Here is a 16,851-nt window from a genome sequence, read left to right as displayed (position 1 = left end):
TGACGTGAGCACACAGGGGTGCTCTGAAATAAGGAATTTCACTACATAATTTAAGAAAGAAAAAAAAAAAAAAACACAAGAACTACACAATATCTTTCTGTAACTGAGGGGCTTCCAGGATTCATGACTTTCCAACCACTTTAAACCTGGCTGCAGCAAAGCAAACTTTATAGTTTACTACACAACATTGCTATTCTCTGCACTCCTCTTTGAATAAATCCTAATTTAGAATTATAACATTAATCAAAGTAGACATAAAATGCCAAAGTTTAAAGTATATTTTTAAGCTTTGTATATGTGTATATATATATATATATATATATATATATATATATATATATATATATATATATATATATATATATATATATATATATATATTATATATATATTTTTTTTTTTTTTTATAAAGAATAGAGGAGGTTAAAACCCATAAGTTAAATTATTTTTTCTTGTATGTGTCCCATCGGGGAGGTTTTGTTGTCAAGGGAGAATACATCTTAGACATTATCTCCATGGGAAGATTTCACTTCTATTATTGTTCTGGGGACAATTGTAGAATTTTTGGTTTATCATCATCTTCTATTTTGCTAACAATAGCCAACAAGTAGAGACGTTTTGCTATACTGTACATACAGTGTAACACTAGTAAATACATCTTTACCTTTTTAGCTAGAACAGTGAGATGCTTGTTTCCAGCTAGATCGGTAAACCAGCTATGTATTGCACCCTGAGAACGAGCAGTCACAAGCCAGTAATTGTCTTTGGCGTTAATCTGTGGCTTTTTCCTCCCTGTGTCCTGAAAGGTGTTCAGTTTCAGTTTTTCAGCTAGAATGCTGCTGAAGTATGCTCCAATCTGCAAACACATGAAATGTGGACAACATTGTTATGTTCATAAACTAGCATTTACATGCAGTAATATATATCTAATAACTGGGATCCAAAGCATACATTCAATTCAAAGCAGTACATTTCCAATTAAATTACAGTTAGGCTTAATTTAAGAATAACTACGCTGCTGTTTAAAAGAATTGAAATTGATCCTTTTTAGCGGTCTATTCTGTTTTTAACCCCTAAAAAGGGAAGTTATGCTTTATGCCCCCCCCCCCAACACTTTGACATTTTTTTTGGGGGGGGGGGAGAGTGAGTCCGGCCCCGGTCCAAATTCAGCTTGTGTTCAAACGGCCCCACTGGTAATTTGGCTATATATCTCTTTTGTGGCCCCCAAGGAATCCCCAAGCTCCACAAAAGATATATACCTGTATTTATGTATATATATGTGCTTTGGAGGGGGCGGGACGAGTGCCGACAGAATACATACAGTGAGAATTTCCTGTTTACATGGCGGCCTCTGTAATAGGAAGTCCCGTCTCCTGGGCTGCCACTGGACGACTGTTCTGTTTATCATAAGAGGCGGGACTTTGTATTAAAGAGGCTGCTGAGAAAACAGGAGATTCTCATGTATGTAATCTGTTGGCCCTCCGAGGCTGCAGATGGGCGTCGATCAGGCTGCACTGATGGCAATGGTAAGGCTGCATTCATGCAATGGTGAGGCTGCATTTGAGGCTGCATTCATGTCAATGGTGAGGCTGCATTCATGGCAATGGTAAGGCTGCATTCATGCAATGGTGAGGCTGCATTCATGCAATGGTGAGGCTCCATTTACGTCAATGGTGAGGCTGCATTCATGTCAATGGTGAGGCTGCATTCATGGCAATGGTAAGGCTGCATTCATGGCAATGGTAAGGCTGCATTCATGCAATGGTGAGGCTGCATTTGAGGCTTTATTCACGTCAACAGTGAGGCTGAATTCATGGCAATGGTGAGGCTGCATTCATGGCAATGGTAAGGCTGCATTCATGGCAATGGTAAGGCTGCATTCATGGCAATGGTAAGGCTGCATTGGAGGCTACATTCATGGCAACGCTGAGGCTGCATTCATGTCAATGGTGACGCTGCATTCATGCAATGGTGAGGCTGCAATTGAGGCTGCAATCATGTCAATGGTGAGGCTGCATTCATGGCAATGGTAAGGCTGCATTAATGGCAATGGTAAGACTACATTCATGGCAATGGTGAGGCTGCAGATGGGCACTGACAAGAAATGATAACATCTACACACATAAATCACTGAAGGGTAAATGTAGTTGCAGTAGTCCTTGTCATGCAAATAGGCTGCATTGAGGCTGCATTCATGTCAATGGTGAGGCTGCATTCATGCAATGGTGAGGCTGCATTTGAGGCTGCAATCATGTCAATGGTGAGGCTGCATGCATGGCATTGGAGGCTGCATTCATGGCATTGGAGGCTGCATTCATGGCAACGGTGAGGCTGCATTCATGGCAATGGTGAGGCTGCAGATGGGCACTGACCCTTATTTTACTCCGCAGTTCTTTATTTAAAATATAAGTTTTTTCCTGAAACTTCCCTCTGAAAGTGAAGGTGCATGTTATACGCCGATAAATACGGTATATCCAAATAACACGCCAAGCTCATCCTTAGTCCTGAATGGCGCTTGGGGATTCGTTGGGGGCCACAAAAGATATATATATATCCAAATAACACGCCCAAGCTCATCTCTTGACCGCACACAGCCACAAAGGCAAGAGAATTCTTGTTGGGCAGTGTATTAGTGCTCGGACGAACATACTTATACCGAATTTTAATGGTTCAAAGAATGTCAGGCAAAATTGTTAGTCCTCACACATGTTCACTTCATCAAATCTGGCCCTCTTTGAAAAAAGTTTGGACACCCCTGGCCTAGGTGATTCAACCAGAAGTTCGCCTCTGCTCATGGTGTACAGAGTAGAATATGCCAAAATCATTGTAACCAAATAGTGTAATAGTTTGCATGAGCAGTAAAAATACACGAGAGAGCGGCAGCAGTGGCCCTTAAGCACCAAAGAGTCCAAGGAAAGTCTTACCACCTTCTGAATGATTCATCATTTTAAGCTGTCCTTTCTTTCTCTACGGTCCCCCAGTAGCTTTCTCTGCCTGTTGTGGGTCCCACTGATCACCTTCAGCATCCCACACTGTCGCTGGCACTTCCTCCTTACCAGTCTGGCTGCCATAGCAGCCAATCAGAGTTCTGATCCCTCTTCTGCTTCTTGCTGCACCGTCCAGTGAGCAGCAGGGAAACACAGGCTGCTGTGTTGGGAATGACTGGGCTGTGCAATTCCTGCAGTTTAATGCAGCCACCAGCCATGATACTCTGGGGGAAAAGGGTTTGGGCCCCCCATATCCTTCCCTTTATCAACACCCCTGTAATCAAGCCTCAGTGCAAAAGTGATTTTAGCTATGACATCAAATTCTTCAACATGACACACTTAGGCTATGCATTCTTGTGCACTGTGAATGCATGCAAAACAAGAAATGATAAAATCTACACACATAAATCACTGAAGGATAAATGTAGTTGCAGTAGTCCTTGTCATGCTAATAGTTTTTATGACAGAATAGACGTTTTAAGTCTCTTCTGTATTTAACTTGCCTATCAGCACCATTTTCTCTTGGTGTACACCAAACCGCTCATGACAAGCTATTGAGACCGAGTACCAATGAGTTCTGAATTAATTACTCAGAATTGAGTATGCATAGCACTCTTGGTAAGTGATCCAGGCTTCAGAGAACATCGGTCTGCTCTATATTATATTGTATGCAAAATTAGTAAAACCATAGTTATTAAAGCAACAAACAGGATGAAAGCAATAGAAGTGATTCTACCTTAGATGGGTTTATAACAATGTTCCTAGCTGATCCATGCTCATCTCCAGAAAATGCTGGCTGGTTACTAAATCCTTGTTTTACATTGACTGCAGTTAATTCATCCTGGAGGAAAAGAAAAACAGTCAATATAAATCAGCCATCAACTTGTACACTGTTAAAACCCCTTTTTGTTACTACTTGCTACATGCACTCTTCAAAATATCTTCGTCCAGCCCAATTTATTCACATTTACTGGTATTTAATCGTAGAATTATTGATTTACTAAAAGCTATTTTCAGCTTAGCATATACAGTATGTTGAGCACAAATACAACATCAGGTTCAGGGAAACAGAGTAATAGGAAAATGTGTAAATCAGAGGGTACTTGAGAAGGACACAAAGCGAGGAGGCATTACTCCTTTTGAAAAATCATCTCTATCATAAAAGCAAAATGTGAATTTTCTGAGTTTAGTAATTGCCATCCAAAGCCCAAACAACAGTAAACACATGTTATAATCATATTGTACAGATCAGTCAAAAATAATAAGATAAAAAGAAATAGTCAATTAAAAGATAAAATAAAAAAGCAGCTGCTGTTGCATAATTTACTTTCAATCCAGTCTGATGGCCATCAGCCGACCTACTTCCTTTGAGCACAGACTGTTCTGGACACTCGTCAGCCTGTAACTGGACAGTGAAAGCAGAAGCAGCACAAAGATAAGCTTATCCCTCTGTCCCTTTGTTTTATCCTCCTGTTAACACGTTATTTACTAGCACATTAGCTGATTAGCTCCTTCTGCTACTTCCTCCTCTCACACTCCAGTACTGCTGGACAGGAACTGCGATAGACCTGGTCAAATGCAGTTACTTACACTACTTGCATTTAAAAAAATGCATTTAATGATGTATTATTGAATACTAATCTGCATGAATTTGTGTCTATTATATCTGCACAGAGTTGTAAATAGAATTGTAGAGAAATCTGAAAATACCCACATATCCCTCGCATAAGTTCAAATCAAATGCATTCAGAACACTTGGATGAGTTTGTATGAAACCCTAATCATTTAACCATAGTAGATTGTGCAATCCGACTGCTACCCGTGCCCAGTTTAATACAAGTTGAAATTGAAGATAATAAAATACTGGATGGTGAAGTCACTCTGCCTGCAGAGAATGGGACACAGATTACTGTGTGTAACAGGCAGATATAAGACACTGTATGTAGTACAGAGGTATAACGCCATGAATTCAAATTTACTAAGCGAACACTGCAAAAAGATTAAAAAGTTGCAGCCACGTTGCTAAAACAGAAACGGTTCACACTGGGACGACTTGGGATCCGACTTGTACGCCCTCAAGTCGCCCCAAGTCACCCCAGAAAGAGATTCACATACAATGGGAGCGTCTGAATGGGAGCGTCTTAATAGACACTACTGAAGTCGCTCCGACTTCAGAGCGTACTCCCTGTACTACTTTGATCCGACTTTGATCCGACTTCAGCCTATTGACTATCATTGAAGTCGGATCGCCGTCTCGCATGATCCGACTTCGGCATGCGACTTGTGCTCAGATGATCTTGAGGGGGAACTCCGCGCCAAATTTTAAATAAAAATCCGGCATGGGTTCCCCCTCCAAGAGCATACCAGGCCCTTGGGTCCGGTATGGACCTTGAGGGGAACCCCCTACGCCGAAAAAGCGGCGTGGGGGGTCCCCCAATCCATACCAGACCCTTATCCGAGCACGCAGCCCGGCCGGACAGGAATGGGGGTGGGGGATGAGCCAGCGCCCCCCCCATCCTGAACCGTACCAGGCCGCATGCCCTCAACATGGGGGGGTCTGTGCCTTGGGGAAGGGGGGCGCGCTGCGGCCCCCCCCCACCCCAAAGCACCTTGTCCCCATGTTGATGAGGACAAGGGCCTCTTCCCGACAACCCTGGCCGTTGGTTGTCGGGGTCTGTGGGCTTATCGGAATCCGGGAGCCCCCTTTAATAAGAGGGCCCCCAGATCCTGGCCCCCCACCCTATGTGAATGAGTATGGGGTACATCGAACCCCTACCCATTCACCTAGGGAAAGTGTCAATTTAAAAAAAAACATTACACAGATTTTTAAAGTAATTTATTAGACAGCTCCGGGGGTCTTCTTCCGACTTCGGGGTCTCTCCGGTTCTTCTCCGCGCTCTCCGGGTCTTCTGCCGGGCTCCTCCGCTATTTTCTGCTCTTTTGCTATAGCGGAGGAGCCCGGTCTGCTGCCTTTTTCTCTTCGGGGGTCTCTCCGGTTCTTCTCCGCGCTCTCCGGATCTTCTGCCGGGCTCCTCCGCTATCTTCTGCTCTTTTGCCGCTCTTTTGCTATAGCGAAGGAGCCCGGTCTTCAATCTTCTGCCTTCTGCCCTCTTCTCCTGATGTTGACACGACGCTCTCTGGGGCTGGAATGCACTCTGAGCGCTCCGCTCTGACTTTATATAGGTGGTGACCACGCCCCCTTATGCCGTCACAGTCCCTGGGCATGCTGGGACTGTGACGTTTTAGGGGGCGTGGTCATCACCCAATGACCACGCCCCCTTATGCAGTCATAGTCCCAGCATGCCCAGGGACTGTGACGGCATAAGGGGGCGGGGTCACCGCCTATATAAGTCAGAGCGGAGCGCACAGAGAGCATTCTAGCCGGAGAGAGCGTCGTGTCAACATCAGAAGAAGAGGAGAGGGCAGAAGACGGAAGACCGGGCTCCTCCGCTTTAGCAAAAGAGCGGCAGAAGAGAGCGGAGGAGCCCGGAGGAAGATCCGGAGAGCGTGGAGAAGAACCGGAGAGACCCTCGAAGTCGGAAGAAGACCCCCGGAGCTGTCTAATAAAATACTTTAAAAATCTATGTAGTGTTTTTTTTTTAATTGACACTTTTTCCCTAGGTGAATGGGTAGGGGTACGATGTACCCCATACTCATTCACATAGGGTGGGGGGCCGGGATCTGGGGGCCCCCTTATTAAAGGGGGCTCCCGGATTCTGATAAGCCCTCCGCCCGCAGACCCCGACAACCAATGGCCAGGGTTGTCGGGAAGAGGCCCTTGTCCTCATCAACATGGGGACAAGGTGCTTTGGGGGGGGGGCCGCAACGCGCCCCCTCCACCAAGGCACCAACCCCCCATGTTGAGGGCATGCGGCCTGGTACGGTTCAGGAGGGGGGGCGCTCGCTCGTCCCCACTCCCATTCCTGTCCGGCCGGGCTGCGTGCTCGGATAAGGGTCTGGTATGGATTGGGGGGGACCCCCCACGCCGTTTTTTCGGCGTAGGGGGTTCCCCTCAAGGTCCATACCAGACCCAAGGGCCTGGTATGCCCCTGGAGGGGGAACCCATGCCGGTTTTTTATTTAAAATTTGGCGCAGAGTTCCCCCTAAAGATTCATACCAAACACAGTGGCGGGGATCCAAGTCGGATCCCCGTTCATTGAAAGTCGGACACATGTCGCAGGGCAAAGTCGGATCCACAAGTCGCGTTGAAGTCGTGTTGCCCCTGTGTGAATCGAGCCTTACCATTATGTTAAACTTTTGTGAATTAAGAGGTATTAGTTCCCCCATGTAATAAAGAAGAAATAAAAAATGCATTTAATATAGGAGGTATGATGCACTGTACTTTCAAACAAGCCCTGAGTCATCTATATACAGTATCTCACAAAAGTGAGTACACCCCTTGCATTTTTGAAAATATTTTATTATATCTTCTCATGTGACTGAAGAAATGACACTTTGCTACAATGTAAAGTAGTGAGTGTACAGCTTGTATAACAGTGTACATTTGCTGTCCCCTCAAAATAACTCAACACACAACCATTAATGTCTAAACCACAGGCAGCAAAAGTAAGTACACCCTAAGTGAAAGTGTCCAAATTGGGCCCAGAGTGTCAGTCAAGATTTTGTGTGGCCACCATTATTTTCCAGCACTGCCTTAAACCTCTTGGGCATGGAGTTCACCAGAGCTTCACAGGTTGCCACTAGAGTCCTCTTCCACTCCTCCATGATGACAACACGGAGCTGGTGGATGTTAGAGACCTTGCGCTCCTCCACCTTCTATTTGAGGATGCCCCACAGATGCTCAATAGGGTTTACGTCTGGAGACATGCTTGGCCAGTCCATTGCCTTTACCCTCAGCTTCTTTAGCAAGGGAGTGGTGATATTGGAGGTGTGTTTGGGGTCATTATGTTGGAATACTGCTCTGCGGCCCAGTCTCCAAAAGGAGGGGATCATGCTCTGCTTCAGTATGTCACAGTACATGTTGGCATTCATGGTTCCCTCAATAAACTGTAGCTCCCCAGTGCTGGTAGCACTCATGCAGCCCCAGACCATGACACTCCCACCACCATGCTTGACTGTAGGCAAGACACACTTGTCTTTGTACTCCTCACCTGGTTTCTGCCACACATGCTTGACATCATCTGAACCAAATATGTTTATCTTGGTCTTATCAGACCACAGGACATGGTTCCAGTAATCCATGGTCTGGATCCTTAGTCTGCTTGTCTTCAGCAAACTCTTTGCGGGCTTTCTTGTGCATCATCTTTAGAAGAGGCTTCCTTCTGGGACGACAGGCATGCAGACCAATTTGATGCAGTGTGCAGTGTATGGTCTGAGCACTGACAGGCTGACTCCCCACCCCTACAACCTCTGCAGCAATACTGGCAGCACTCATACGTCTATTTCCCAAAGACAACCTCTGGTTATGACGCTGAGCACGTGCATTTAACTCCTTTGGTCAACCATGGCGAGGCCTGTTCTGAATGGAACTTGTCCTGTTAAACCGCTGTATGGTCACCGTGCTGCAGCTCAGTTTCAGGGTCCTGGCAATCTTCTTATAGCCTAGGCCATCTTTATGTAAAGCAAGAATTATTTTTTCAGATCTTTAGAGAGTTCTTTGCCATGAGGTGCCATATTGAAATTCAAGTGACCAGTATGAGAGGGTGAGAGCGATAAAACCAAAAATTTAACACACCTGTTCCCCATTCACACCTGAGACCTTGTAACACTAACGAGTCACATGACACCAGGGAGGGAAAATGGCTAATTGGGCCCAATTTGGACATTTTCACTTAGGTATGTACTCACTTTTGTTGCCAGCGGTTTAGACATTAATTGCTGTGTGTTTAGGGGACAGCAAATTTACACTGTTATACAAGCTGTACACTCGCTACTTTACATTGTAGCAAAGTGTCATTTCTTCAGCGTTGTCACATGAAAAGATGTAATAAAAAATTTACAAAAATGTGAGGGGGTGTACTCACTTTTGTGAAATACTGTATCTCTAAGCATTGTAGAGAAATTTATTTTCACATTTTGGGAATGAAAAATGTCATGTTATCAGCAGCTAAAGTGGTAAGTGGGGGCCTTTTCATACCAGCAGCTGTGTTAGAACGCAGCTGCTGGCTTGGGGTAAGAAGCATGTGGTGCTGATGTGCACCAGCCCATTGCATGGTGACTTTTTTTTTTTACAAACTTGTTAGATTCAGTTCGATCAGCCACATTGCTATGTGAGGCAATGAATTGCATCACACTATGCTGCACTGAAGAAAAGTACTGTGTCCTACTTTTTTGCAGTTCCCATCACCACATTGCAGTGGTGTGAATGGAGCTGATTTTACACAAGGCAAATCGCCTTGCTTTGTTTTTGGATTTACGAGGAAAAGGATGTCCAGAGCAATCCCAAAAGGTATGAGCAAGCCCTAAAGGTTTGTTTTTACAAACTCCTTTTGAATAATGCAAAATAGATTTTTGTCCAAAGTCTGGGCACATGTGCACTTTCACTGGTCACATATGTAGATTTCACTGGACACATGGACGCTGGAGAGTGAGCTGTGTGTACTGTATATATTTTTGTTAATATGTTTAGAGCTAAAAAGAATTTTTCTTAAATATTTTCCATTCACCAATTGGTAAATATTAAACATTGTAAATGCATTGCAGCCATCAGGTAGAGCTTGAGGCTATGTTCAACATATTTATCTGTATAATCATAGCTGCTTTGCTAGAAAAAAAAATCATAGGACTCAATAGCACAAGCTAAAATGAAAACACAAAAACTGACAAGTCAAAGTCAAATAACTCTTCTCCCTCCACCACCCTGCCTACCTTTTCATTGTCATAGAATTGAAAAATCAGAGAGAGAAAATGTTAGGACAAACCCAATGATTTAAAGTGTCACTAAGCGATCCACCTCACAATCCTGTGGTACAAAACAAAGCCTTGGATTGTAAAATTACAAATAAGTTTCATAGTTACATGGGTTGAAAAAGGATACAAGTCCATCTATTTCCGCCCATAAAAAATACATAGATTAAATAAATAGACAATGAATAAATTAAATAAAAATAAATTCTAAATACCATTCCTTCTGTCCATTGTTTTTTCTGCATACACTACAGCTCTTTTACTTTCACTTCTGTTGATTGAGTATGAGCAGTACATGTATACAGTATTGCAGTTACATGCACGGCTCTACTCAAACTAGAATACAAATCACTCATTGCACTGGTGATTGTAATGTGCATGCACCGGCGATCGCAATGTGCATGCATCCCTAACTAAATCAATTTAGGCTGGTATGCGTGGCAATTTTATATATCTGGTGGCTTTTTGTGCTATTACGTGCCAGTGCTGCCTGCCTTGGCACATACTATTGCAATGCATCTCGGGATCAAGGAAAGGAGGGTCGCTAAATTCCCACATACAGTGAAACCATGTAGACCGAACATAGCCACCCTCATAACGGAAGCAGGAGCAAAACAGATTTTAAATCCAGTTTTCAGAAAGTTTTCATGTGTTGCCAGTTGATACTATTGGAAGGTAAGAAAGTGTGAATAGATGCTGGTATTGAATCCAATTTTTTTTTTTGTCCATTGGGTTTAGTGACATTTTACAGTGCCTTGAAAAAGTATTCACACCCCTTGAAATTTTCCACATTTTGTCATGTTAAAACCAAAAACGCAAATGTATTTTATTAGGATTTTATGTGATAGACCAACAAAAGTGGCACATAATTGTGAAGTGGAAGGAAAATGATAAATGGTTTTCAAATTATTTTACAAATACTGTATTTATTGGCGTAAACCATGCACTTTTTCTCCCTGAAAACCGGGTGCAAATAGTGTGTGCGTGTTATACGCCAATGCTTAAATTTTAGCTACCTCGGAGGGGACAGGGAGGGGGGCGGGACAAGCGCCGTCAGATTATATACAATGACAATCTCCTGTTTACTTGGTGGCCTCTGTAATAGGAAGTCCCGTCTCCTGGGCCGCCATTGGACCACTGTTCTGTCTATCATAGGAGATTCTCACTGTATGTAATCTGTCGGTGCTCGTCCCGCCTCCCTCCCTGTCCCCTCTAGGCTGCAGATTGTCATCGATCAGGCTGCACTAATGGCAATGGGGAGGCTGCTGCATTGAAGGCAATGGTGAGGCTGCTGCATTGATGGCAATGGTGAGCCTGCTGCATTGATGGCAATGGTGAGCCTACTACATTGTGGGGGTACTTGTGAGGCTACAGATGGGCATTGATCAGGCTGCATTGATGGCAATGTTGAGGCTGCAGATGGTCACTGACCCTTATTTTGCTTTAAAGTTCCTTATTTAAATTTTTTTTGTTTTTTCTGAAACTTTCCTCCTAAAATGATTGTGCGTGTTATACGCCTGTGCGTGTTATACGCCGATAAATATGGTAAATATCAGAAAAGTGTGGCGTGCATTTGTATTCAGCCCCCTTTACTGCGATACCCTTAACTAAAATCTGGTGAATCCAATTGCCTTCAGAAGTCACCTAATTAGTAAATAGAGTCCACCTGTGTGTAATTTAATCTCAGTATAAATACAGCTATTCTGTGAAGCCCTCAGAGGTTTGTTAGAGAACCTTAGTGAACAAACGGTATCATGAAGGACAAGGAACACATCAGATAGGTCAGGGATAAAGCTGTGGAGACGTTTAAAGCAGGGTTAGGTTATAAAAAATATCCCAAGCTTTGAACGTCTCACGGAGCACTGTTCAATTAATCATCTGAAAATGGAAAGAGTATGACACAACTACAAACCTACCAAGACATGGCCTTCCTCCTAAACTGACAGGCCAGGCAAGGAGAGCAATAATCAGAAGCAGCCAAGAGGCCCATGGTAACTCTGGAGGAGCTGCAGAGATTGACAGCTCAGGTGGGAGAATATGTCCACAGGACAACTATAAAGGCCCGTACAAATGACACCAAAATCGGAAGAAAATTTCGTCCGACTTTTTTCGCCAATTTTCGGATCGTTAGTACGGGGCTTTCGGCAGCCGGTTGCGTTTTTTTGTCCGATAAAAGCTGGATGTGCAGACCATAACATTTTTGTCGTACGTGAACTCAACGTCCGACTTTCAAAAAATCGTAAGAGCAAGACTACACATGCTCAGAAATGAAAGAACACATACAAAACTAGTCAACACATTACGTCACTTCTGAAGTTGTTTTCTGTCATCTGAGAATTTTTGTACGTGTACGAGGCTTTAGTCGTGCACTCCACAAATCTGGCCTTTATGGAACAATGGCAAAAAAAAAGCCATTGTTGAAAGAAAGCCATAAGAAGTCCAGTTGGCAGTTTGCAAGAAGCCATGTGAGGGACACAGCAAACATGTGGAAGAAGGTGCTCTGGTCAGATGAGACCAAAATTGCAAAAAAGGGGGGAATTTGGGACATTGAAGGAGGCAAATGAATGGAAGCTAATGTAGAATAAAAAACAGTTTTATTAATCAGGTACATATAACATAATACAAAGTACAGAAAAGCTAAAAATGTATCATGTATATGGTTGATCATCAGTAGTCCACAAGGGGGCACCAGTATGTGAAAGTGTCAGAATAAATAAACCAAAGAATCAGTAAACTCCATAAAGTGATCATAACAAGGCAAGGGTAAACATATAATGAACATATAATGAACCATATAATATGTAAAAACATATACGCATCATAGTAGGCTCAACGCATTTCTGGGACTGTACCCCCTCATCAGGAGCGGATGCATATGGAGTATCTGTAAAAAAAAAAATTATATATGTAAAAAAGGCCAATATGATCTACTATTGGACCCCAATAGTGGGGAAATTGGACAGAAGGAGAGGGAACAATAAGAGTAGGATGAAGGAGGATATCCATCCCCTTACTTACACGTTGGTTCAGTGTATGGACAAGTGGTACTGGAAGGTCTGCAGTGGCAACTCCAGGGACTGCTGTCTTAAGGGTTTATAGTAGTACTCCTACACTTGCCCTCCTCACACTGGAAGTAGAGTAGAAGCTGTTATAGCTGCAAAGGGTGGGCCAGTTCTATATTGAACCGTAAAGACTAAGACTGGGATGCCATTAAAGCGCATGAGCAGGTTTCTCAATACTTTTGGAAATATAGAGTACATGTTAGGGCAGTATAATTGTAAGGTTTTTTTGATGGTTTAATATAATTGGCTGCTTTGCACAATGAACCTTTTCCCTGATACGTTTTTTTGAGTGGCGGTGTATGGCATTGGAAGGCATCTCATCCTCTAACATGTGTATGGTCAAGTTGGTGACAGGATGCACAGTGGGTCCAAACAAAAAAAGCACAGTGAAACGTATCTAGCAATAGAAGGTCCATCCATTGTGGTGAGTGTACATCCATGTGGGGTCACCTGGAGTACCTGGAAGTGGTGACGTGTTTATCTGCTACTACTGGCACCAGCACCTGTTCACTTACATTCTGTTTTTTTAAGCAACTATTATTTGAATGGGACTTACTGATACATTTGACATTCATTGTATTGTTTTGGTGTTTTTTTTGTACTTTTATATATGCGTTAAACTGTCTATATACACATTTAGACTGGGTTCACATCATTGCGAATTGGATGCGGGTTCACCGCATCCAATTTGCAGTAGCAGGAGATTTTGACCATCTCGCTATGGAGCTGGTTCACATATCTCCGCAGCGGGTCCGGTGCGAATTGCACAATGCTGTGTGTCTTTTGGTCCATTTCAGGTCCGAATTCAGTCCAAAAATGTAGCTGAAATCTGACCTGAAACGGCGAACCAACATGCACCGGACCCCTGTTGTGAGCCGCATGCTACTCATTTGTGAACCCCTAAGGCTGGGTTCACATAAGTGGAAGTTAGACACATTTTGAAGGCTGCAGCAGCCATAATCACATTCACCTGTGTTCCCCATTTTGTTTTTTGTGCCTGTGGTGCAGAGTTTTTAGTGTTATTTGTAAAACACTAGCACATGCCTCTCCAATGACTGGTGGAGCATCCACTGTTGTGGTAATGTAAATTCTTGTAAAGGCAGGGCCATCTGATCTAGGAGATGTTGATCCTGCGAGCCTTCAAACGCAGACATGGCAGCACGCAAATGGCCTCTACTCCTGGTTGGGACACTGTAATGCATTTCATTGGCACTACATACACATCAGCAAGGATCATTCAGCTTGGTAGGTAAACTGGTATGGTCCCCAAATTGATCAATTGGACGAGCACTTTACCCTGATGAGCTTTGAAAAGTGTTGGGATTGTTAACCATTCCCCCAGCACCTCTATGTCTCTTTGAGGCTCAACCATCACAGAGGCCCCTTGTAACTTCTTTTGGGCCCTGACGGGCAGGGGCAAACCAGTTCCTGCTTCAGAGGCAGTTGCAGCTTATGCTTTGGCAGTAGATGTGCCACCCCAACCTTTTCAGATTTCAACTGATTTTCCCACTGATGTATCTCGCTAGACTAAATTAGATTCTGCTAGGCAACCTGGTCCTCATGTCCCCTGGTGGAGCTCCGGGAAATCGTTGAGGCAAGCCCTGGTCCTTCAGTACATTTATGCTCAGGTTGACAGGACTTCAGGGTCACCACTATTCCGACACGTTCCATCATCTGGTCAAAAACTTGAATTGACATCCAGGTGACCAACTCCATCATAATGGGTAGATTATTAGCTGCCTTCATGGGGACATGGAGAAACCATGGTGACGTCAGGCCTGGGATAAGTTCAAGTGTTTTGCACAGGTTGTCCCTCTACCCCGGGAACTTTTAGTTTAACTGTTTGCATAGGGAGCCCCAACTCTCCTCTCGGCTATAGTTCCTTGTGATATGTCCATGACACCCACACCGCCAGCACTTTCAATCTTCATCAGGGTCTCTCCTTCCATCCCGAGAGACCTGAGCTAGCTCCTGCTTGATGGCAGGAATCTCTTGCTCTAGACGGGAAGGACCACTTCAGCTTATGCACTGCCACTTCTAATGTCAAGAGAAGAGAATGAGCAAGGCCCTTTTCTTTGAGAAACAACAACTCATGCTTTCTGTCACTGTGGCCTCATCGTCTTATTCTTGTTTCTGTGCCACTGCTTCTAGCATGATGTTATTTAAAGTCATTGTGGCATGGGACCTCACTTGTTCTTGTAGGACTCAGTGTACAGGCCCAGGAGCCACCCCTGCAATGAACAGGTCCCTCAGCATTCTGTCTGGAGTGCAATGTCAGCACACCCAAGACTGTCCTTTTGCAATCGCTCACATAACTTCCGCAGGATCACAGCAAAGTGGGACAGGGTCCCTCTCTCTTACTGCCTCTGCATTAAGAATCAGAATCGCAATTCAATCACCAATATATTCTCTCCAAAGAGGCCCTCCAGCCTTGTGACTATTTGGGCCAATGTAAACTGCTCCCCTTCAGGAAGCACCATAATGACTTGGTGGGCATCCTCTTCTAATGAATTTATGGCTAGTTCAGGAATAATCTTGGTGGGCACCTGATGCACTTTCCAGCCTCTCTTCCCAATCCATCAAGAAAATGTTTGAGCCTCTAAACCAGGGGTCCTCAAACTTTTTAGACAGGGGGCCAGTTCACGGTCCCTCAGACTGTTGGGGGACTGTACTATAGTTTAAAAAAAGATATGAACTAATTCCTATGCACATATCTTATTTGTAGTGCAAAAAAAAAAAAACAGGAAAAAAAACAGTACAATATTTAAAATAAAGAACAATTGTAATCAATATGAACTTATCAGTATTTCACAGAATCCCCTCAATACAGAACCACTCCCAATCACAGACCCCCCCTCCCCATCACAGACTCACCCCATAACAAAGCCCCACCATGACAGATCCCCCCATCACAAAGCCCCCCCAACACAAACTCCTCTCCATCACAAAGCCCCACATAACAAATTCCCCCCATAACAGACTCCCCGATATCACATACTTCCCCCACCACAGATACCCCCATAACAGACGCCCCATCACAGACTTTCCCCATAACAGACTCCGCCATCACAGATCCCCCCATATCACAGATCCCCCCCATATCACAGATCCCCCATCACAGATCCCCCCATATCACAGATCCCCCATCACAGATCCCCCCATATCACAGATCCCCCATCACAGACTCCCCCCATATCACAGATCTCCCCATATAACAGAGCCCCCCATCAAAGATCCCCCCATATCACAGATCCCCCATATCACAGATCCCCCCATATCAGACTCCCCCATCACAGATCCCCATCACAGATCCCCCCATATCACAGATCCCCCATAACAGAGCCCCCCATCAAAGATCCCCCATATCACAGATCCCCCCCATATCACAGATGCCCCCATATCACAGATCCCCCCATATCAGACTCCCCCATCACAGATCCCCCCCATCACAGATCCCCCATAACAGATCCCCCATATCAGACTCCCCCATCACAGATCCTCCATAACAGAGCCCCCCATATCACAGATCCCCCCATATCAGACTCCCCCATCACAGATCCCCCATCACAGATCCCCCCATATCACAGATCCCCCCCATATCAGACTCCCCCATCACAGATCCCCCCCCATATCAGATACCCCCATATCACAGATCCCCCCATCACAGATCCCCCATAACAGACTCCGCCATCACAGAGCCCCCATATCACAGTCCCCCCCATATCAGACTGCCTCCTATCACAGATGCCCCCCCATCACAGACTCCCCTCATCGATATTACACTGCCGCCCCTTCTATAATATCACAGCACTCCCACTCCCCTCTGTTACCTGTATCACACAAGACACAAAGCATGGTAGGTCCGGACAAAGGGCGGGACTTTGCAAGTGAAAGGCAGGTGCTTGATTCCTGGGACCACCCCGATGCCTAGTAAC

The 16,851-nt window shown here is 44.5% G+C and overlaps 1 protein-coding gene across 5 annotated transcripts in view; it reads right to left on the bottom strand.

The window, feature by feature from the left end:
* The window catches only part of MED12L (mediator complex subunit 12L), a 777,103-nt gene that overhangs the window by 737,062 nt on the left and 23,190 nt on the right, over window positions 1-16,851 (bottom strand). For all 5 annotated transcript variants that reach the window (XR_012243786.1, XM_073625995.1, XM_073625994.1 and 2 more), the window contains exons 3-4: window positions 3,724-3,828; window positions 665-856 (exon numbers count right to left, since the gene is read on the bottom strand). Coding sequence is in view for 4 of the 5 variants with exons in the window: in XM_073625995.1 (XP_073482096.1) it covers window positions 665-856; window positions 3,724-3,828 (297 nt within the window). In the remaining variant the exon portion in view is untranslated. The remainder of the gene's footprint in view (window positions 1-664; window positions 857-3,723; window positions 3,829-16,851) is intronic.

This window comes from Aquarana catesbeiana, linkage group LG04, assembly GCF_042186555.1.
Source record: "Aquarana catesbeiana isolate 2022-GZ linkage group LG04, ASM4218655v1, whole genome shotgun sequence".
In the NCBI taxonomy this organism is placed as follows: Eukaryota; Metazoa; Chordata; class Amphibia; order Anura; family Ranidae; genus Aquarana; species Aquarana catesbeiana.
This window is presented reverse-complemented; position numbering and strand designations above follow the sequence as displayed.